Source organism: Tursiops truncatus, chromosome 21 (genome assembly GCF_011762595.2).
Source record: "Tursiops truncatus isolate mTurTru1 chromosome 21, mTurTru1.mat.Y, whole genome shotgun sequence".
Taxonomy (NCBI): Eukaryota; Metazoa; Chordata; class Mammalia; order Artiodactyla; family Delphinidae; genus Tursiops; species Tursiops truncatus.
The window spans coordinates 12,346,343-12,368,660 of record NC_047054.1 but is presented as its reverse complement, the minus strand read 5'-3'; the positions used below and the strand labels follow the sequence as shown (position 1 = coordinate 12,368,660).

Sequence of the window (22,318 nt, the reverse complement as noted above, 5' to 3'; positions counted from 1 at the left end):
ATTGAGTTGTCAGGACCAGAGCCATCGATTTACGTGGGTTTATCTTGTTTGTTTACCCAGCTTTTGGCAAAAGCAGGCCCCGTACCCTAGCAACAGCTATATCATATGCTTCTTAGGTTACAGCGTACCCAGCTTCTAATTTTAAAAACCGCCACTTCAGAATCTGCAAGAGGCCCCTTTTGTTATTAATGTTAAATATGCCTTTCAGGTCTCTGACGCATAGCTTTTGTATTTCTTCCTTCTATTTAAATTTTTAAAATGCACTTGTGTTTTTTTTTTAAGTACATATAATGTTTATACATATTCTGGAACCTGGCAATTACTCTGCCTTTAGGGTGTATGCTTCAGTATGAGCCTAAACTGAAGATATTTCCAGTAAATAAGTGATCTTAAGCAAGACCCAAATGGCTCCCCTTGATGCCCTGCTGTCTTGGTGTAAGTTCTAGTTTATCCATATGATAGGGTTTTTTAAGCTGCAACCCTTCGTATGACATTATTGCATTCAGATACGAGGTACAAATTTTTATCCTCACGAAAGTAACTAACTTGGATACGTAAGATCCACTATAAACCCCTATTCCTGTAGTGAATTACAGCTGCGCTTTCTTTTTTCTTTTTTCTTTTTTTGTATCGAATGTTTCATAAGAAGAGCTCATGGTCTGTCAGAGAAATTTTCCAAATGATAACTTATTACATAAGGAATTCATTTTTTTTCCCCCTAAAAAGGACTGGGCCTGAGGTGGTAGTTACAAGGCAGAATAATCACAAGCAGATGTAAAAATACTTACACAAAGTAAAAGAATAATAATAATAAAATAAACTTCATATGTTTCACTCCTTTAAAAAAATGTCAGCTACGGCAGGCAGTAAGTTGGCCCCTGATTGTCATTAATTGCCACCATTACGCGCTGCTGATGGCTCCTGATGGCGCTATTTTTCCGAGCAAGGGTTTTCGATTATTTTTCTGGCACAAAAACCTGTTCACACACACCACAATGTTCTCACACCAAAACTGAAGTGACTAGGAGATTAAAAGCAATTAGCGTAATTTTACTCCCTGGCATGGGTCCTGAAAGTAGATCAGGATACACAGTTTTCAAGGTTCAAAAACTTTTTCCAGTTTAGCAATTTGAAAAAAGAGCAGGAAACGCCTATCAGAAGTACTGAAAAAAAGACATGCCCTCTGAAGGGCAGCCAAGAAGGGGGCAAAGAATTCGTGTGCCCTGAAGGGATGTCATAGTCCTTAAAGGGAAAAAGAGAGTTGAAAAAGAAAATAAAAACAAAACCCAAGCACACCTGGAGCACCAGATCTGACCCCGAGGACTAGAGGCCATGGTTCCCGTGTAAGGGTGGCATCTCCTCTTAAACCCGGTCAGAAATGGTGCCCACTCACCAGAATGATAATCACTGCGGCCCTGCATCAGATAAAACAGATAAGGAATCAAAGAAATACAAAACTCATAAATAACTTTAGGCAAGCATTAAACACGCCACATAAAACCAGCATCTGCCTTGTTTCTAGGTCTGAAGTTTAACCTTCAGGATATAATCACGTAAGCTTTCAAGCAAGAACATTTTTGCATTCAACAAACTCCATGAATGTGGGCTTGCCAGGGAAAGACTAGCTGGAATTAATAAAAACTGTGAAATAAAGGATACTCTTATATAACACTGTAAATCAACTATACCTCAGTTAAAAAAAAAAGAGAAAAGAAACAAGTATGGTGCTATTACAATTTTTTTTAAAAGAATCCTTAGAAAGTACACTTTTATATTTTTAAGAATAAAGTTCTATCAACAAACGAGGTCCTGTTAACCAGCAATTCCACTCTTCATGTGGTAATAACTGAAACCCTCCCTGCTCAGTGAAACAACTGGAATTCATAATTATTATGTTAAAGTCTTAGCACGATGGAAATGCCATGAGGATCATAATTGTGTGATACATGACTATTCAAAGAAAGAGTCTTAAGTCTCTAAAGATTCTTATTATTAAACAGTTTACTCTCATTCTTATAAATCAGATATGTACACAGGTGTTCTTTGACTTCAAATTTATAAACCACAATCTGCTGTAGAATGCACTGTCCCAAGAAACAAGGTTGTCAATGGTGATGCACGTCAAGTCCAGAGTACAAAAAGCCAACATTACCCCTCATATAGGTAAAGAAATGACTAATATTATGAGAGTATTAATGTACTACTTTGGTGAGCCAGCCCACCATAGGCATTTTAATCATACTATGGCTCTAGCGCTCGAGTTCTAGTAAGTTATATAATAGCATTATGGTTTGAAGATACTAGTACTATAGTATCGCAGCTGCACGAAGAGTGAAATAGGTGTGGGTAGTTTCGTCTAAAAATGTATTCACTATTTTAAGTGATTTTTTCCTTTGGAAATATGAGTTCTGTGCTGCCCCAGATCAACTCATAAACAAATGTTGGTAAAGATTCCCGTGTCACATTATGGATTGTCTGTTTAAAGCTGTCCTCTGTTCATTAGAAACCCATTCCTTGGTCCTGACATAATAACGCCTGGAATTAATACATCACAAAAAAAGAAGCAAGGAAAAGCAAACCGTCTCCAGGATTCCTTTAGACGGCGGAGAGGAATGATTTTTAAATAGCGTATCAATGTTTTTCAAGGGCAGGAAAACGCCCAAAGAATGGTCTCTTAAGTAGCTTTAAGTAGTCACTGATTGTTTCTATTTATACAATTATATAACCTAATAAGCCGTTCACAAACCCGAAAAATAACCCTAGTCCAACTTTTATCCAACTAATCACAAAATTTAAAATTAGTAAAGCCAAAATTAATAAAGATTGATTCTGAGTTAGCAAATTAACAGCATGATAAATTACTGTTCTAAGTATTCTGACTGATTCATTCCGAACTTCTCCTCTACTGATTTAATCTAAGGAATGAAAACATTTCCTATTTTCAAACTGTGGAATCAGGTGGTATATAGATACAGTAATACAAATTACCTCCAGCGATGAAAATATAACTTAGCAAGTTGAAAAGGTGATACATTATAGTTTTTAACCTTTCATGGGATTCCTATGGCTACAGTAAAAAAGAGCTTAGAAATACCTACCTTAGGACCATCTGTTTCTACCCATCAATCTATATGCGCCATGGGTAACACACATGGATTAGGAATAGCTTTCACTGATAGTCAGTTTCTAGCCACTTTTAATAACTTTGACAGTATTTTTAAGTAGTGGGTTCTGTCTTCTTTATTGTTTACTTTCTTTCTTTTCGGTGGCAAAACTGTTATAAGACAGCAGAAGCTCTTGCTTTCTTGTATTTGTCACCGATATTGAAAACAGCCTGCATCACACTGTACTGGTAAACTTTAATTTCACTAACCAGAGCCTTCACATAGCAAATAAATACATCATCAGTGTTTATTTAGTTGTTTAAAGTTATAGAAAATCATCTGAATTTCATCTGTTACCATGAGGAATAATACCAACATCAAATGAACCTGGGGAAATCCCTCAAACCCCAAACAAACCCCAAAAGATTCAAGGGTAGTCCCTGCATTGTATTAAAGACATTTTCATGGACAAGAGCAGAGAAGGGGAAAAATGGCTTACTTTTAATAAATGGGTTTACTCTTAACAAAAGGGTTTACTCTTAATAAACCAGAAAATTCAGTTAAGCCAGGCACCTTATTTCCGCTCTTTTGAGGTTTTGCTACGTTCCATAAGGTCTTGAATTGGAGGAAAAGACTAGCATTGCTGCATCCAGGAGAGAAACTGAGCATGTGAGTCCTTCTCAGCCATCAGGACCACAGCACTGCTGTGACAAGCCTCCCCCTAGTTTAATTATCAGTTCCTATTTCCCTAAGCTTTTCACGGGCACCTAGGCCACCTTCACCTCAGGGAGGACATTCGTCTTTGGAGAAGGTTCTGCCACCTCACCAGCACACCAGGACACCCTAGTAAGGCTCAGATCTGTCTTTTGTTAACCAACCCGTATGTATAGGAATGACTTAAAGAAGTGACTGTCCATGGCTATCTGGGATTCTAGCGTCTTCCCTAAAAATGTCACTACACTTGACTAGCAAAATAGTCTCTGTGATTTATTGGCCTGATGTCCAAATGTTTTCTTTCTTTTTTTTTTTTTTTTTTTTTGCGGTATGCGGGCCTCTCACGGCCGCGGAGCACAGGCTCCAGACGCGCAGGCTCAGCGGTCATGGCTCACGGGCCCAGCCGCTCCGCGGCATGCGGGATCTTCCCGGACAGAGGCACGAACCCGCGTCCCCTGCATTGGCAGGCGGACTCCCAACCACTGCGCCACCAGGGAAGCCCCGAAATGTTTTCTTAACATTTCACCCCAGATGCCACTGAGAGGCTGCAGTCGCGGAGATAATGCTAAAGAGACGCATTTAGGGTAAATACAGACTGGCCGAAAAAGTACCCAAATCCCAGACATCGGATATACTCCAGTGTTTGAGAGGCATATTAATTTCACTCCCTATCCTACAAATTTCAAACGACACGAATGAAAAGCTGAAGGAGCTCTGATCCCTCCTCTGCATCCCTACCTCTCCGTGGGTGCTCTAGTGACACGTGGCACTTTGTAACAAATTGCTCATTTACCCCACAGAGAGTAACAGATAAATCCCTATCTATTACCCTCTGTGGGGCTGTGAGATATCCAGAGGAGAAGCTATTTCCCTCTATCTCCTGAGCTCAGCACAGAACCTGGACCAGCAAAGGGGCTCAGTGAACATCAATGGACTAAAAGAAATGGCACAGGCCAAGCATTAACTGTATGGGACAAGAGCCTGGATGGGAAACATACCCCAAGTTCCTAAAGGGAAATCTGTTCTTGGGATGACAAAGGACAAGTAATGGCCAGTCCCACTGTAATGCAGGATCATGGTTGGATGGGCCACTGTTCTGAGAGACTATGACCGTTTTCTATGCTTTCAATGATGATCTGATCAAGAAGGAATTAGACTTATTCTCTGAAAGCTCACTTGGTGCCACTGCCCTCAGTCCCCCAGCCCGGGAAGAGGCATGTCCACCCCTCACCCTGCTGCCCTTTGCTCCTTGGGCTCTTGGGCTTAATAAGTTCTATTCTTTCACCCTCTCTTCCTCTGTCATATTGTTGAAATCACTCTTTAAAGCCTCGGTAAACAGTCTCTGTAAGTTTTAAAGGCAATCTGGGAGTTTTCAAAATCAATCAGAATTTTGGCGGAATTTCCTAAAAAAGTGCTATCTGGAAATTAAAACGGGAGGTTTAGAGAAAAACTGTTTTCTAAACACTTGAGGGACTGACCCTTGGAATATGTACGGAGTGAACACATGCCTACCTTGATTTACTCTAAAATAGATAAAATTGTTTACAGGCAGCTGTAGAACTGAAACACAGTGATAGAGAGTTTAGCCACTGATTCCTTGACACATAAAATAGCCCCCGCTCATGGAAAAAAAGAACTAGAAGCAAAAGATAGCTTTTCGTTCTCTCCTCTAGTTTGTACCACAGATAGCAAACTTGAGGACGAATTGCTTCAACTCTAGACATCATGATTTACAAAATAAAATACACTGATCATTTCATATACTTTATGTAGACTTATATTACCTGCCCCTAACTATCCATGAGCTAATATTTTATACCCTTTAAAGTGAGTGCAGAGTCTCAGTCGATCAAGACTGCAATAAAGTCTAATTTACAACCAAATCAGCAGTCCAAATCTACGAGTTATAAGAAAACAAACTTCAAAGATTTCTACTACTGACAACCAGAAGACCCAGGTGATTAAATGTCTACATGTGCCTAAATTTTGCTCTATTCCTAGATTTCTCAAGTACAGTAATATTAAAGAAAAGTTAAATGTAAAACTTAGAAAGAGCAATAAGAAGGGGATCCCAAAGAAGGTGCAAAATGCCGTACAATGAAATAATGTCTTTCTTGGTGCGAATAATCTGTTAGATTCTCAACCCCCTTTTGAACAGGAAAATGTTTCATTCAACAATACAAAAAGAGAAAAACAAATACCGTATGCTAACACATATATATGGAATCTAAAAAAAAAAAAAAGGTACTGATGAACCTAGTGGCAGGGCAGGAATAAAGACGTAGACATAGAGAATGGACTTGAGGACACAGGCGGGGAGGGGAAAGCTGGGGCGAAGTAAGAGTAGCATCGACATATATACACTACTGAATGTAAAATAGATAGCTAGTGGGAAGCAGCGCGTAGCACAGGGAGATCAGCTCGTGCTTTGCGACGACCTAGAGGGGTGGGATAGGGAGCGTGGGAGGGAGACGCAAGAGGGAGGGGATATGGGGACATATGTATGCATATGGCTGATTCACTTTGTTGTACAACAGAAACTAACACAGTATTGTGAAGCAATTATACTCCAGTAACGATTTATTTTAAAAAAACACTACGAGAAACCAAAGAGAAATCTTAGAAATCAGATATTAAATTCAGAATGAGAATAACAATCTGATTCAAAACTCACAGCTGCTCTAACGTTATCACCATTGAGCACGAAGGCCACTAGTCACACCTGAAGTGTCGTCAAGATGTTGGGCTCAGGTTCAATCTGATTCACAGACAAAACTAACAACAGGGGGAAGAAATGTAAGCTCCTCTATCCTTGTTCCTCTGCTAGCGATGCTTATGCTTGTGCTAACAGGAAACAGTGACAAAGTTCCAAGTGGTAGTAGCTTATAATCTGGAAAAAACCCATCATTCTACGAAAATGACAAATAGCACACCGGAAGAAATAATACAAAGGTGAATCTAATCTAAAGGTAACATCTCTTTGGGAGATCGGCCTGTCCCTGCTCTTCGTGACTCCACAACTTCCAGCAAAGTTCTGTGAGGTCGGGTCATCCTGAAAGGAACCAGCCCTGGTCCTGAATCTCTCTCAAGAGTTTGATCCTGCAGCCAAAACCCTTTCTCTTACTGTCCTGTGTGATGGCTTCCTGGAAACGTAAAGCTGAAATCCTTGTCCTCGTAAGAAACAGCATCAAAAAAGTCAAGTAACATGTACAAGGCCCCAGAGCTCATCTGAGTCAATGCCGAAACTGAAACTCACTTCTCCCAGTTTCCAAGTCACTCCACTTACTGTACCACATCCTACAGACCAAGTCCACCTGGCAACCTTTGATGTCATTTGTATTTTCCACAAGGATTTTGGGGAAGGAAAGAGACAAACTTAGTGGGAAATGCATCATTGCTATCTGGAATATTAGTTAAAATACACATATATATTTCTTTTAGAAAAAGATGGCGCTAGCAGCATCTTTCTACACTGTAGTAAAGTGAAAATTATCTGCGGAAAGGTAATATGATGGCATGTCTACGTGCACAGACCGCAGACCTTGGGTGCCTGGGTTCACATCTCAGCTGTTCCATTCCTATCACCGTGTCTCTCTCTTTCGATTCCCTCATCTACGCTTCGGGGATAAGAACACCAGGGTCTACTTCAGGGCTTTACTAGGAGAATTAGATGAGTTTGTATTGATATATGTCTGGCATATAGAACATTAGTAAGAGTTATGAAACTGTTAACTATTTTTATCACGAAGGGAGGTGGTATAGGCATAAAATAAATACTGTAAGGACGACCCAGTAGTTTTTATGTAAAAAAAGCAAAAGCCTGAGAGTTCCCAAAATACAGATTGTTGCCGTTTTAGAAACACTAGCAAGGGGCTTTGAAACTTTAAGCGAACGAGCAGTTAAACGAAAAGCAACAATGCCGGTCCAGTGGGTAAGACTCTGCGCTCCCAATGCAGGGAGCCCGGGTTCGATCCCTGGTCGGGGAACTAGATCCCACACACATGCCGCGACTAAGACCCGGTGCAGCCAAAATAAATAAACAACAAATAAATAAATAAATCTTTTTAAAAAATACAAACACATCATTGCCTGGGCCCCTGCACTTGGACAATAACTCGGGTCTAATTACGAGGGTATCATGTATACCAGCTCCCTCCCCCGACATCATCTTTCTCTCCATAAATCATACAACATGCCTGATTAAAACAGATGGCTCTTAAACCACGCCTGGAAGCTCTGAAGTCTGAACCGTCCCACTCAGAACACCAGGGGGAACAGGACCTTAAGAGTGTCAGAGCAGGTTCACCATGGAGAACATTCTTTCCTCGCTCGGTGTAATATGATATCTTGGAGGCTGCCAGTTAGAGACACTGGAGAGAGAGACAGCGAGGGGAATCGGCAATCAGGTGTTCAAGTTCAGGGCCAGCTCATCTTCTTGAAGGGGCTGAGCTCTTGTTATCGGAGAGCCGTGTGGCCCCTGGAAGGTGGGTGGGGAGCTGAAATGGTCCCCTGCACGCACATCGTTCTCTCCCCACAACTAGGCTGCAAGTTTTCTCCACTCCTGATACAGCACCCAGGTCTGCTGGGAATAACAAAGAAAACTGGACCCGTGGCAACCTCATTTTTCTCATCCGCAGCCAGCTTCCACCTCCATTTTTCCCAAAGTGATCGCATCACTCCCCAGTTTAAACTTTGTTCCAATGGCCGTTCCGTGCCCACGTGGTTCAAAGCCTTCACAACGGGACTCCCCCAAACCCCACCTTGGTCTCCACAACGTCTCCCCATGCAGCCTACACGCCAAGGTTTCTTGTTTCTAGGCGTCAGTTACACGATTGTTTCCCTCTGCTTGGAATTTCCTTTCCCTCCTCTCTGCCTTCCGAATTCGTAATTCGTCTTTCTTCTTAGCCTAAGTCACTGTTTCTTCTTCGGTGACTCTTGTTCTTCGCATCCCCTACGTGCCTTATATCTGCCTTCCTAGAGCCCCCCATGCCACCCTACATTAACCATCCTCAATTCTATATTCCTATCATGATTTTGGGTACAACTAGCATGGCTTTTTTATTAAATCGTGTATCTCTCCCCAACAGACTGTAAGCTCATTTAGGGAGAATAACAGTGCTTTGTATTCACCCTTCTATGTGCTTAGTATGTTTGCTTGTTGTCATTTCCACAGCCATTGTTCGTTCCTTTTCTAAAGCCTCTGCCCACCTCATTGACCAAGCGGTAGGTAACCCAACAATCCTGCCCCATCCTACTCCTAGTATCCAGGAAGAGAGATGAACAGCCAATCTTCTAAACAAAATACAAACTATCCTTTTGGATATATGTGCAGTGTCCACTGTGTGCAAAGCTCAGCGAGAGATTTTACACACACACACACACACACACACACACACACACACACACACACAGGTTTTAGCCCTAAGGAGCAGAGACAGCATATATGTGATAAACCACAAGTCAGTAAGCACTCATAATACAGGCAGGCCTCGTTTTCTTGCCCTTCACAGATACTGCGTGTTTTACAAGTTGAACGTTTGTGGCAGCCCTGTGTCGAGCAAGTCTATCAGTGCCATTTTTCCAACAGGATTTGCTCACCTCGTCTCTGTGTCACATTTTGGTCATTCTTGCAATATTTCAAACTCTTTCATTGTTAATATTTGTGATCAGTGATCTTTGATGCTACTATTGCAAAATGATTACGACTCGCTGAAGGCTCAGACGATGCATTCTTTAACAATAAAGTATTTTTCAATGAAGGTATGGACATTGTTTTTTAGACACAATGCTATTGCACACTTAATAGACTACAGTATAGTGTAAATATTACTTTCACATGCACTGGGAAACCAAAAAATTCCTGTGACTCGCTTTATCGCAATATTTGGAACCGAACTCGCAATATCTCCGAGGTAAGCCTGTACTGGCTAAAGGTGAGGTACGGATCATAATAGCTCCAAGAGAGATTCTTAGTGGACTGTTTGGTCAGTAAAGTCTTCCCAGAGGAGCTGGGATTTGAAGAACTGTGATCTTTGATATAGGTGCAGAAGAAAGAAAATAAAGCATTCCACATTTGCTAGGAAAGATCATTGGATCCACGGGGAAGACCGAGGGAATATCATGAGAAGAGATTAAACCCAGGGAAATGCAACGTTTTTCAGGAGGATTATAAAACAATTGGTTTTACTGGGGCAGATAATCAAAGGGGTAATGGGACATAATGCTGGAGAAATGGTTAAGGAAAATATAGGTCGAGAGGTTTGGATTTGATGCAAAGAGGGATTTTCAGAATAACATTCTTACAAGATGCTATTAAAGGGGTTGCGGTAGAGGTTCAGTAGGTAAATAAATTAGGAAAATACTGTTCTATCTCCCTTCTGGAGATTAACAATGTGTATTAGAATATTAAAGGCACTGAGAAGTCCTGCAGTAAAAAGCCCCATTTACCTCTGTGTTTCTTCATATTTCAAAATTTTTTGTTTTGAGAACCTAATTTAAGAAGTGCTGAACTCCAGGCAGAGTATTAAAATAAAGTAACATTTTTAAAAAATGTGGACCACAGAGTTAAGAAAATGAAGACAACACAGATGGAGCCCGAGCTAGGAAACGGGGAGAAACACAAGCGTTAGGAGACATGAAAATCTGTGAGGAATTATAAAGTTGAAGCTAGAAGTGAATCAGGCACTTTCCCACAAACCCTGCCAGAATTCAGGCAGGTCTATGTGAACATCTATCAAAAACGTCTCCTGCAACTTCAGATACAGTTGTGTAAATCCCTAGGTAAGAGCAAGAAAAAGATTAAAAGAAGAGGAATCTGTGTGGCAACAGGTACAGAAGATTGCAAGGGATCTATAAATGGACTCTCTTCTATGTACATATACATCCTCGTAGATAATAATCCAAAATCAAAGCCATGCGTGGTTCAGAACATTTATCTCTTAAACCAGGTAAGACTGGTTCCGGCTTTGACATTCTAGTATCCAGAAATACAAGCGCATCACGGTACCATAGTAATGGAAATGCTGTGAGTTCAAAGGACAAAGGAATTAACAGGAGTGCTCAAAACAGGAGTGGATTTATGATTTTCAACACTTTGGATCTCCGTTTGTCCAGGTTCTTCATGCTAAGCATATGGAAGTGCTTTACGAATGTGGTTTCTAATCCTTTCACATAAGAGAGGAGTTTTAGGTTCATGAAATAATTGAACTCTTTCAAGAGACCATTGAGTAAACACTAAATAGCAACTCTTCGGGCTGGTATTTTCCAAAAGGCGTTCCGAGAACTGACCCAGATGTCAATGGAGGCTGCGTATAAAAAGCGGTTCTGTGGCCAGGGGTGGGAAATGGCTGGGTTAAAGTATTTCATTACTGCAGAACTTCTCAGAGCCTTTACAACATTTTACATGGGGACTCTCCAGGGGGAGGGGGCACTGTGCCCCATGTCCACATTTACTCGACAGGGACCCCTTCTTTCATGAGCACTGTCTGTGACTGATGCTCCACAGATAACCTTTTGGGAGACACAAGAGCACCTGGCCCCTGCAGGAGTTAACTGGATTCTTACGCAGGAAGATTCTGAGCCATTACAACGTCACCAATGCAAATAGGAGGATGGCTGTGCTCCTTGTGTGGTAAGGAGTTCTGCAACAAGGCTTAAGCCCTCACCGTTTCGATCACAGGACATGATCAGACCTTTTGGTGGACGTTACACGGTGGTCATGAGGATCAAAAAGGTACAGATGAACCGGTTTGCAGGGCAGAAATTGAGACACAGATGTAGAGAAGAAACGTATGGACACCAAGGGGGGGAAAGCGGCGGGGGGCGGGTGGGGGTGGTGGGATGAACTGGGAGATTGGGATTGACATGTATACACTGATGTGTATAAAATGGATGACTAATAAGAACCTTCTGTATAAAAAAAATAAATAAAATAAAATACAAAAAAAAAGAAAAAAAAAAAGGAGACCCTACATGTGAACGTGCTTTACAAAAGGAGAACGCGTTACGCAGCGTTCAGCAAGACGGTGCTGGGGGGACGGCGTGGAAGCAATCCACGCTTCCTTTCACGGCACTGACAACAGATGGCCTCACGACCCATTTCAGTTAGAACAAAACCCAATTTCCTCCCATAGTCTATGAGGCCCTCACGATGTGGACTCTGCCTCTTCAAGGACCGATTTCTCGCTGGCTTTCTTCCCGCTCTTCAGACATCCTCCAGACCCCAGGCTTCTCCCTCCGCGGGGGCTGCCCCTCCCCAGGTCTTCCCAAACGTCACTTCTCAGGAAGGGCCTTCCCTGACCCCCCTTTCGGAAGGATCCTCTGGTGGCCATTCTCCAGCCCCTTAACCTGTCTTATTTTCTTCACAACACTTTGCAGCATCAGAAAACATCAGATTAATTTATTCACGTATCTTTTTGCTGTCTGGCTCCTGCCTCTAGAATGGAAGCTCCCTGAGGACAAGAACACTGTCTACCTTGTCCACCGTGGTTTAGTGCCCGGAATCTAGCAGACTCTCCCTAAATATCTGTTGAGTGTTAGAAGCTTAGGGAAGTGGCTACTTGGCGAGAAGGGAAGGGGGAGTCAGGCAGATGGGGAGGGATGAAGAGGCCTCTGGGAGACTGCTAACATTCTCGTTTTCACCTGGTTGGTCGTTCCCTGAGTACGTCTCCACTTTGTGATAATTCCTCGAGCTGCCAGTTTATATTTTGGCTCTCTTTGGGGTCTTGATTTAGACTGTTTTATGACGTATTGGTGTTTATATCATCATGATAATTGTCCCTATTTTTGAGGGCCCACAAGGAGCCCTACAATCTGCTAGGCGCTTCATCTATGTCATCGCATCAAAGCCTCAAAAAAACCCTCAAGTAATCACCACGACTCACTTCAGATGAAGAAACTGAGGTGCAGAGAGAGACTGAGTAGCTTGTTCATGGTCACACAGGCAGCGAGAAAAACTGGGATCCCAAACCAGTTTGTTCTAATTGTAAAATTCACATGTGTTCTGCTAAACCCTGCTTGGAAGACACTTCTAAAATCAGGACTGGTATCCTGAGGTGTCCTTATCTTTCCCCAGGACCTTTTCTACCTGGAGGCTGTCGCAGGCCAAGAGTAGCTGAGTACCCTCCTTCCCCCTCACCTTCCCGGGTACCTATGAACTTCACAGCCAGGGCAACTTCACCTTTGCATCAAACACACCAGAAATGGTCTAGTCGGGTGCAACGGCAGACAGTGGGCAGTAGGGGCACGGTTTGCCCCAGAGCAGCAGGGTGAGGCCTTACCAAGGTGACAGGATGACCCGCTCTCATCGGGGAGGTTCTCTGGACTCCCCAGGGTTGGGGGGCATCTTCTTCTCTCATCCTGGAGCTCAGGTCTACCCCTGACCTTGAAATCTGACCAAGTTCTGGTGTTTCTCCTCATGGCACTTAGAACTTCTTCGGAAGAAACAGTGCTTCTAGTTAGGAGAGACCTGGGGAAATTAGCGGCCTGGGGAGAAAATACACTTTGATCGTTTTTCCCCCAAATAACGACTCGCATCATTGGATCCGTGTTCCGTAAGAACGGAGAAGGATCTGTTTCTCCAACTAGTGGGTCACCTTGGAGTGATTAGTGTGGCTGCCAAAATATAATCCCTCGGCCAATGACTAATGGTAGCACAGACAAGTTTCTACAGGAAGAAGCCTGGCAGGTGAGCCCTGTGGGAAAGGCCCTCACTCACATCTGAGGAAACTCAGATGGAAATGAAATTGTTTACTTTTCCTTCCATGTGTCTGACAGATCCCCCCAGTTTCTGTGGGGCTTATTATAAAGGTGTCAGACTCTATCAGAAATGTGATGGCAGCCACACATTATCAAATAAATAAAAAGAACACTCTTTTGTCCTACCTTTGAAGTTTTCTTAAGTTACTCTGAAAAGCATCTCCCTCTGCCAAGTTTCCTGTTTCCTGCATAATGAGATACGTTCTAATTAGCATATCACAAATATTCCTGATCTTCTTCACAAGTCCGGATACATTTTTAAATGTTTCTTTTAAAGTACATCAGGATTTTTCACACTCTGTAAAGAAGCAGGAGAATTAAAGCAATGTGTCAGCTCAATTCTCCGTTTCTTTTTTTTTACTTTCTTTCTTTTTTTTTTTTTTTTAAGTAGGATGGAGGCATTGGGCAATGGAAAGGTCATGGGACTTGGAAGCCAGAAATCATGGATTCTGATTCTGGCTGAGACGCTGATTAGCTGCATCACATTGGGCAAATTGCTTCACCTATGACGGCCTCAATTTCCTTTTCTGTAAAATGAAGAGGTTGGACTAAATGGAAAATCCCTCACAATTTAAAACGCTGTGATTCTATTTGTGAAGCTTGAATAATTCCTTGTCTCCTTATTCAAAAGCTGGAGTGAGTTATTTTCTTTGAGTTAAAAATTCACAGTGAACTAAATACAAAATGGGTACAGACATCAGCAAAAAGGGATGTGATTTTAAAAACACAGATATCTAATTGTAGAATTATGTATTACCTTTGAACAGCAAAAAGGGTTTTCGCTTCTTCCCCAGAGAGGTATAGTTATAATTTTGCCTAGCTTTAATGTGTTGACAAATATGTAAACACACACACACACACACACACACACACACACACTAAACTGCCTTTATATGAGTGAATAAAACTGACATGAACTAATCCTAATAAAAGAAATATTGAGATGAAGAAAATGAAGTCTTAGGCATCATAAAGGCTTTCTAGTCTTTTGCTAGCCTAGAAAAAAACAAATCCAGTCAGTTCAATAAAATAAGCTGGATTGCCCAGTAACATCTGGGTTTCCAGATTTGACTTATAATATCAAAATCATAAAAACACAGAACTCGATCTTGGTTTCTATCATGACTTCCTGGGGAGCAAGGGCCAGGCTGCTTCTCTGTGCTTCACCATTTAACTGGCCTGATGAAGACTATCTGGGTGGATTGAGAGCTCCCTGCAGAGGCCCTTGCCCGCCTGGACCTGCCATCTCTTTTTCACCACGGCCTTACCCACACCCGCACTCCGGCTCGCCGCCTTCCTTCCAAGGACTGCCCATGGCACCCCATTTTGCAGACTTCTCTCCTCCATCCTCTTTGATCACCAGCTTAACTTGGTAAGTTCCTGGCACACTTCAAGACTAGCTCCAAGGTCACCCCATCAGAGCCCTTTGCCGCCATGGCACCATGGTCCTGCCCTATTGCATCTGTGTGTTGACACAGCTGTCCCCCACTCTCACTGCACAGGAGCCGGGGCTCGGAGGGCCTTGGTCACATCGGTAGCCCCAGGACACTAGACAGCAGTGAAGGAAAAGAGAGAATGGACGGTGGGAGAAGCAAGGTGCTGAGCGAGGTGCTGGGGACATGCCAATGACTGTCCCTCCATCATTCTGGAGGTCCCTCCGTCCTGCAAGATGTACCATATAAGGGGTTCTTGTATGATAACCACCAAAATGTGGTTTAAGCTTAATCCTGATGAGGGAAGGAATACTGAAGACGAAGAAAGTCAGAAAAACCGCCCTATATAAAGAGGAAGGTGTGTGTGTGGGTTTGTGTGTGTGTGTGTGCAGGCAATAGGAAGCCACTGATGGTTTTCTGCACGGAAGAATAGCAAGAATGAAAAATGCTTCAAGAAGGTGACCTAGCAGTGGTGTACCAATGACTGAAATGGTGTACGGATTAAAGTACAAATTATTTCAGCCGTGAAAAATTATTACAAATAATTATATTTACAGACGTCGGAGAACGAACATATATAGATTAAATACAAAAAAAAAGTAGGCTCCAAAACCGTACAGAGAATAGAATCACAGTTTGTAAGATATTTTTCACACTTTTACATATGAGAATATTTTCATATGTGGATACCGTGGAGAAAAGTTTAGGAGGTTAAATGTCAGAGCTTCAACAGGAATGTTATCTGAGTGGTGAAACGTGACTTTTCTCTTCCTTCTTTCTTTCCTTCGTTCTCTGTGTTTATCTGCATTTTCTAAAACGTTTCCACCATGAACATGAGCTACTTGGGTAATTTTGGTAAACCTCCTCTGAATCAGTAAATAGCCTATTCATAAATATTAAAGAGGGCGGGAAGGCAGTCGTGAGGATTGGGCCGCTGGCAGCGGCAATGGGAATAGCAAGTAGGGAGCAGAATTGAGAGCGATTACGGAGGAGCTGCTGACACAAGCGGGTGAGTGACTGGGTGAGGAACTGAAGGGCAATCAGAAATCTGCGTGACACCCAGGTGTCCAGCCTAAGTAGGTGGGGGACAAGCTGGTTCCGTTGCCAGAAACAGAACAGCATGGGGGGCACATAACTTGGAGGAAAAGATCATTTCCTGTTAGACACAGTGTGTTTGAGGTGGCGACAGGTCACCCAGGAGAGCCTGCAGTTCAAGAGAGAGGTCAGGGCTCCGGGTCAGGTGCCCCCAGGGGTTCTCATAGGACCAGTATGCCTCCCCACGGGGCGGCTTCCCGACTGTACTGATGTGAGCTAGGTACCTGTCTGTCCTCCTCCCTGGACCACAGGCTCCAGGAGGCGGGCACCCACCTGTCGTGTCACTGTGCCACCCTCGGTGCCTAGGTGGACGCCTGGTGCCGAGGCACCTAATACATGTTGGAGAAGTGGACGAGCGAGTCCTCTACGGTGACAGCTCAAGGAGGTGAGTGGGCATATCCGACGGCGAAAACAGGGAGACCGGCGGGCCTGAAACTTGGGAAATTCTCACCTAAGTGTGGGCGGAGCAGTACTGCCAATAGAACGGAAGCAGAATGGATGCCAAACAGAAACAAAGCAACTTTCCAGAAACCAAGGACGAGCAAAACAGAAAAGCAGACCGACAACCACCGCCGTGGCTGAGAGCCAGTGGAACAGGGCTGGAGAAAAGTTCATCCATCCCTAGGTCACTGGTGATTCGGGGGAGAATAATTTCACAGAGAACGAAAGCACCACAGTCTTTTAAGTAGCGTGGCGCAGAGGTAGAAGAACAGAGCTCGAGGAGAAGCTGAGTCAGGGCAGGACTTCAAAATCACAGAGGTGGGATCCTGACATGTTAGTACACGGGACGCGAAGGGTCTAGGCTGCAGTGGGAGTTGGCAGGGCTGGGGTAACCTCGCAGGAGGCAGGATTACCGCTGAGACGGACGAGGAAGGCTGGCTGCATCTCTGTCCTCTGAACACCTGCAGCACGCGGGCCGGCACCAGACAACCTGGCTCTAACTATACACTCACATTATTCGCTGCTGTTCCTGTGCCTTCTCTCCTCATTTAGATGGCACGGACCAAACCTTCAGGACTTTCCATAGCAAATTCTCGATGAGAGTTGGTAGTCGACGGCTTAAATCCCATAGGATAAGTTTCAAAGAGAATAGAGCTACCGACATGGAATACATATGCGATAACTTTTCAACAGACACCACTGCAAAAACAAGACTATTTTTAAAGTAGCAACGTGACACCTTCCTCCCCTTTTTCCCTAAGAGCAAAACACCCCCATTATCTTATGGCAAGCCGGGGACAAGTGGCTGAGAGCCGCGGCGGCTTCCAGGTAGGCAGATCCCTGGGTGGCCCTTTGGTTTGGTTGGAGACAGATCTCCTAGGGCTGGCCTGCTTGGGTCCCAGGGTGCACACCTAGGACGTTTCCGTGAGAGGTACATCCCTGCAGCAAGACTCCACGCAAACCAATCAGGGAGCCCCCAGCCAGGCCAGGAGTGAAACTCTAGACGGGAAGCTGACTCAGAACAGACCTGCCAAGGCAGCTGCCAGCTTCGGCGAGGCTTGCCCTGCTCCTGACCCACATTGGAGCAGCTGGGACCCAAGCGGTCCCAGAATTTGCGTGATGAACTCAAGATTCCTATCGAGCTGGCATCACTAAGCAGCTAAAATGCCAAATGTCACTTCAAAAAGAAGGCAGGATGGGGACTTCCCTGGTGGTCCAGTGGTTAAGAATCCACCTTCCAATGCAGGGAACGCAGGTTCGATGCCTGGTCGGGGAGCTAAGATCCCACAAGCCACCGGGCAACTAAGCCCGCGTGCCACATGGAAGAGCCCGCATGCCGCAACTAATTCCTGACGCAGCCAAATAAATAAATAAATATTAAAAAAAAAAAAAAAAAGAAGCCAGGATGGAGGTGAAGGGCTCACACACACTCGCGCACCTCCAGACAAATCATTAACATTCCTCAACCCGTCATTCCAACTCTACCTTCTGCTGAATGTGACCTTGCTGCTCACAAGTATTTTGCAAGAGGAGAAATCAACTGTGCCAATTTAGCACTTCTTCTCTTAAGCTTTAAGATGCTTACACAGACATTTAAAAATATGTTAGAAACATATTCATAAACTTCACTGAAGATTTTCCCACACAGATATTTTTAAAAGTTTGCTAAACATGCCTATTAGTTTTTCTTCAAGAATAAGCTTGGATTTCTAAGCTACTCTTGCTGTAAGTTACACCTTCCAGGATTTCTAAGCTACTCTTGCTGTAAGTTACACCTTCTAGCAAGAAAAAATGAACATGTGGAAATTATATGACTGTTTTTAGAACACTGGGGTCCATTTAATATATTGAAGCAATAATCTATCAAATAGGACCCAAGAGTCCAGAAAGCCTCATGAGCCCTTTCACATATGTTAAATTACTCCCCTGAGACTGGTCTATGAACTAAGAATCTGCATCATTAATTAAAGAAATGGATTGGGCTGTCCTAACAAGGAAGCACACCCTGCAGTAAGAGAGACTCCTATACACACCTTAATTGCAACATGAACATTGGGAAGAGTCGTTTTCAGAATTAAGCACCATGTGTGTGATTCAATGTAGTGGCTAACCTAGGGTTCAACAGGTGTGGGACCCTTCCCTCATTTTAATTTGGCCAAACACTTCATATTAAATTAGGCTGAGAATTTAAGTTGACCGAAGAAAAACATTGCAGAGAAGAATGTCTTGCTAAACATTAAGATTTACAGGCTTGCAAGGAAAGAACAAATCTATCCATGGAACATTTCATATCCAGAAGACTAGTCTGAGAGCTAAGATTTTAATGCTGCCAAACTAGCCAGGAGCTGCCAAGTATTATACAAAATTCGTGTGCACGTTAAAAAAAACTCCCTGTTTATAAACAAGCTTTCATATGTGTTGGATAGAAAAGCAGTAAGTGACAATTAATTGGCTGACTTCTGCAATCTGTCATTAATTGCTATTTCTAAGTTAAAACCATCCCATTAAATTTTATTCTCAGAGCTTTATAGCCAACCCATTTATAAGAAAGTTTCTATTTCTTAATGAGATGTCAAATAGTTTACCTAATGGTCCCATTGCCACAGGATTTAACTCTTTTATGTAAACATTTTAGATACACTGGCCTGTCTTATTCACTACTTGTTATTTTAAAATATACATTCTCTTTTCATAGAAAACGGATAAGCTCATCTCCCCTCTTCCCTCCCCCGTCCCCAGCCTCCCCTCAGTGCATCTAGCTTTTCAAGGACTAGCCTTTACAAGTTGAGGTCCAAGATCTCTGAAGAAACATCAGCCCTGAGGAGAGCACACACAATCCAAAAGTTTTGTGTTTTATGCTCAGCCTCTATACAGGTCTCAACCATAGGGAAGGTAGCTGTTGGCTCAAATTATAATGTCAGTCAACATGAGGCAGAAAATTAATCTAAAGATGTTTAATGCAGGCTCATCTGAAAGTACCTTCTTTTGGATAATAAACAGAAAAATACTAGCTAAGTGATATTTGACAGTGATGAACCAATCATTTATCCAAACACTGACATGTGTCCCATGAAGATTTTTCCACAAGTTTCTGGAAAGAACACGAAAACACACTATATAAGAACAATCTGAAATTGGAGAGCAATTTACAAATAATGCCACATTTACAGAGAAACCATGAAAGTACGAAGGCCTGGTATAATAAAGGTTTATAACAATGGTAGCTCCCACAAGAAACACACAAATAACTCCTCCTGATGTTCCAGATTTTCCACAAATGAATTATTAGGACACGGTCACCAGACAAAAAAAAAAATTGTCAGGTTTTATGAAGCACTGTACTTAAAATTCAGACCAATTTCTGAGTTTCTTCCCTGTAACAACATACCCCAGAGTTCGATATACTTACTCTCCGGTCTGGGTCCTGGCTTTCTGGTTTTGCACGGGGTCTGGAAAATGTACAGATGGTAATAATCTGTGGCTTTACTTCAAATCCTGACGACTGCCTTTATTCTCCTGATTTCCTTTGGTGCCAAAGATGTCGTTCTGGTCCAGAGTTCCCGCATGTTAAGTGAAACTCCTGTCAACATTTTATTACATTCAGCACTTCAGGTTTCCTGAGAGCTAGCTCCAGCAGTAAAGATTGCTATGCTCTGTATATTTTTCAATCCTCTTTTTCTTTTTTTACCTCCATGGAAGGGTGTTGGTCTCTCCTTAAGCAACACAGAGATTTCAAGCCGTACGTTTCCAGACCGCATTAAAATAAATACTAATGCAATGCATTACTAGCTTCAGACATTTCTTTCCTTCCCCCAGTCGCTCTGGCAGTGTTAATTTTCCCACACTCTCCTAGAATGGGGAAGGCTTGTCTGGGCAAGTAAGATAACACTTGAGCAGGAGATTAAAAGCCCACACTGAAGTCATTAAGTACCTACAGGGCTGGGCCCTGAATCCACTCAGCATGGTCTCCAAACACCGTCACCTTGACTAGAAAAGCAACAGGAAAATGCTAACGACTAAGAAAATCTCATTTCGGCATTTCCAGGCCCTTGAACCACCTGTATTTTACATAATGAAACAGCACTTCAACTTAGAGGCCAGAACAGGAGGAAATGCCTGACTTTCATTTCATTGTACCTTAAATTATGTGACCTGTGAACAAACTATTGAGGTCTAGAACTCGGGTGATCTTAAGTCCTATTTTTTGAACAGTTCACCGGGTGAACAGTTCCAGTGCGAAATTATTCCCAACACTGACTTTTGCTCTCAAAAGTGTCCTGACCTCATCAACACTTGGTTACCTTACCTATAGCTTTGACTTCAGTTCTGGAAAGTTCTTTACATTTGCCACATGTGTTTGAAAAACTAGTGGACACCTCTACCCCCAAAATCACAGGTTCAAATAAAGATTTAGCCGTTCTGACTGTTGAGAACATACACCTTTCTCCTATGTATTACTTGTACTTAGGCACTCTTACACCAGCTTATGAAACCATCTATTTTATGATATTGATTTTAATTATTTTCCTTTTTCCTTATTAATATAAATCTTGAAAAGCCCACCTCTAACTTAGTACAGAAAAAAGAATCCTTCATGGCTTAAAGGAACACTCCTTCCAAGCTACAGGGTGCCGTCAGAAGGTTGAAGCTGTAGGAGTATTTTGATGTGGGTGTGATAAGACTGCATCTCCCTTCCTCCCATTTCCTGCATGATTACAGAATGAAGGAGGAAGCAGCAACACATTCTTCTTTGGCCATTTTTGAAAGAACTATCATTAAAGAATCTTGGGAGTTATCCATAAATAGCAATTACTATTAAGGGAAATCATAAAGAATAAACACAAATTCTTGTCTAAGGGATGGGAAAGTTGGTATCCTCTGATTTTTTTTTTTAATCCTTGAAGAATTTAAATAAGCCTTTTAGGCATAAGAAAATGTAGATATCTGGGAAAATTGGGTATAACTGAAAAAATTAAGAAAGAAGAATCAACCGGAAATATGAGAGATCTGGAAAAAGAATTCATGGGGAAAAATCAAAGAAACAGGAAACAAAGACAACGATTTGAGGAGATGGTTTCTCTTCATGTCATAGAAGCTGAACGCCTTCCCCATGCCCTTTCCCTATCCTGTCTCAATCCCATCACCATCTTGATGTGGGTGACTCCAGCCTTCATTTCAGAGGTCCTCTCTCTCCCAAGCCCAGTCTCACATAATCAATTTCTCATGTCCCTACCTCAAGGGGTTTGAGCATCAAAAATAATTGCTGCTTTGACATTCCATATTTTTGATAAAGCCAGCCACCAAGGCTCAAACGCCAGCGTGTCTTCCTCTTGCCAGGTCCCATAAGCGTTATCTCCAAAATATTTCTTGTATCTACCCTCTATGAAGCTACATCTTTTCTTCTCCCTCCCAAAGTGGGGCCACTTGATCCCTGCCTGTAGTAGCTTCGGCCAAGTCTTCAATTCCCACCACCAGTCGCACCCTGAGACGTGAGACCTTGCACTGAACCCGAGCCAGCTCCGCCCAGGGGTCTTACATCAGGTAGCGCTGGCTACCAGTCCCTCCCTAAAGGCCCAGCTTTAATCAAAGGGTTCCTACTTCCCTGATCCCAGCCTGCCTCCACTCCCTCAAATAACAGCTTCACCCCTAAGCTTTGCTCCCAAGCTCTCGTCCTGCTAAGTGCCCAGTAAGTCTGGCTCCTCCTGAATTTGGGACTCTTGCCAGTTTCCCAAGTTGGCCCTGAAAAACCCTTCCCCAATCTCCAGTTCAATGCTG

At 42.8% G+C, this 22,318-nt stretch overlaps 1 protein-coding gene across 15 annotated transcripts in view; it reads right to left on the bottom strand.

The window, feature by feature from the left end:
* STOX2 (storkhead box 2) overlaps positions 1 to 22,318 on the bottom strand; it is a 210,091-nt gene that overhangs the window by 139,184 nt on the left and 48,589 nt on the right. For 3 of the 15 annotated variants that reach the window (XM_019921328.3, XM_073798567.1, XM_073798568.1), the window contains exons 3-4: positions 13,701 to 13,759; positions 13,097 to 13,301 (exon numbers count right to left, since the gene is read on the bottom strand). The exons of 5 other annotated variants lie outside the window; for them this stretch is intronic. In XM_019921328.3, the coding sequence (XP_019776887.1) occupies positions 13,097 to 13,235 (139 nt within the window). In that variant the 5' untranslated portion in view covers positions 13,236 to 13,301; positions 13,701 to 13,759. Of the gene's footprint in view, positions 1 to 13,096; positions 13,302 to 13,700; positions 13,760 to 19,952; positions 20,479 to 22,318 lie in introns of those variants that run through there. 7 more of the 15 variants (XM_019921332.3, XM_019921331.3, XM_019921327.3 and 4 more) reach the window with 6 other exon arrangements.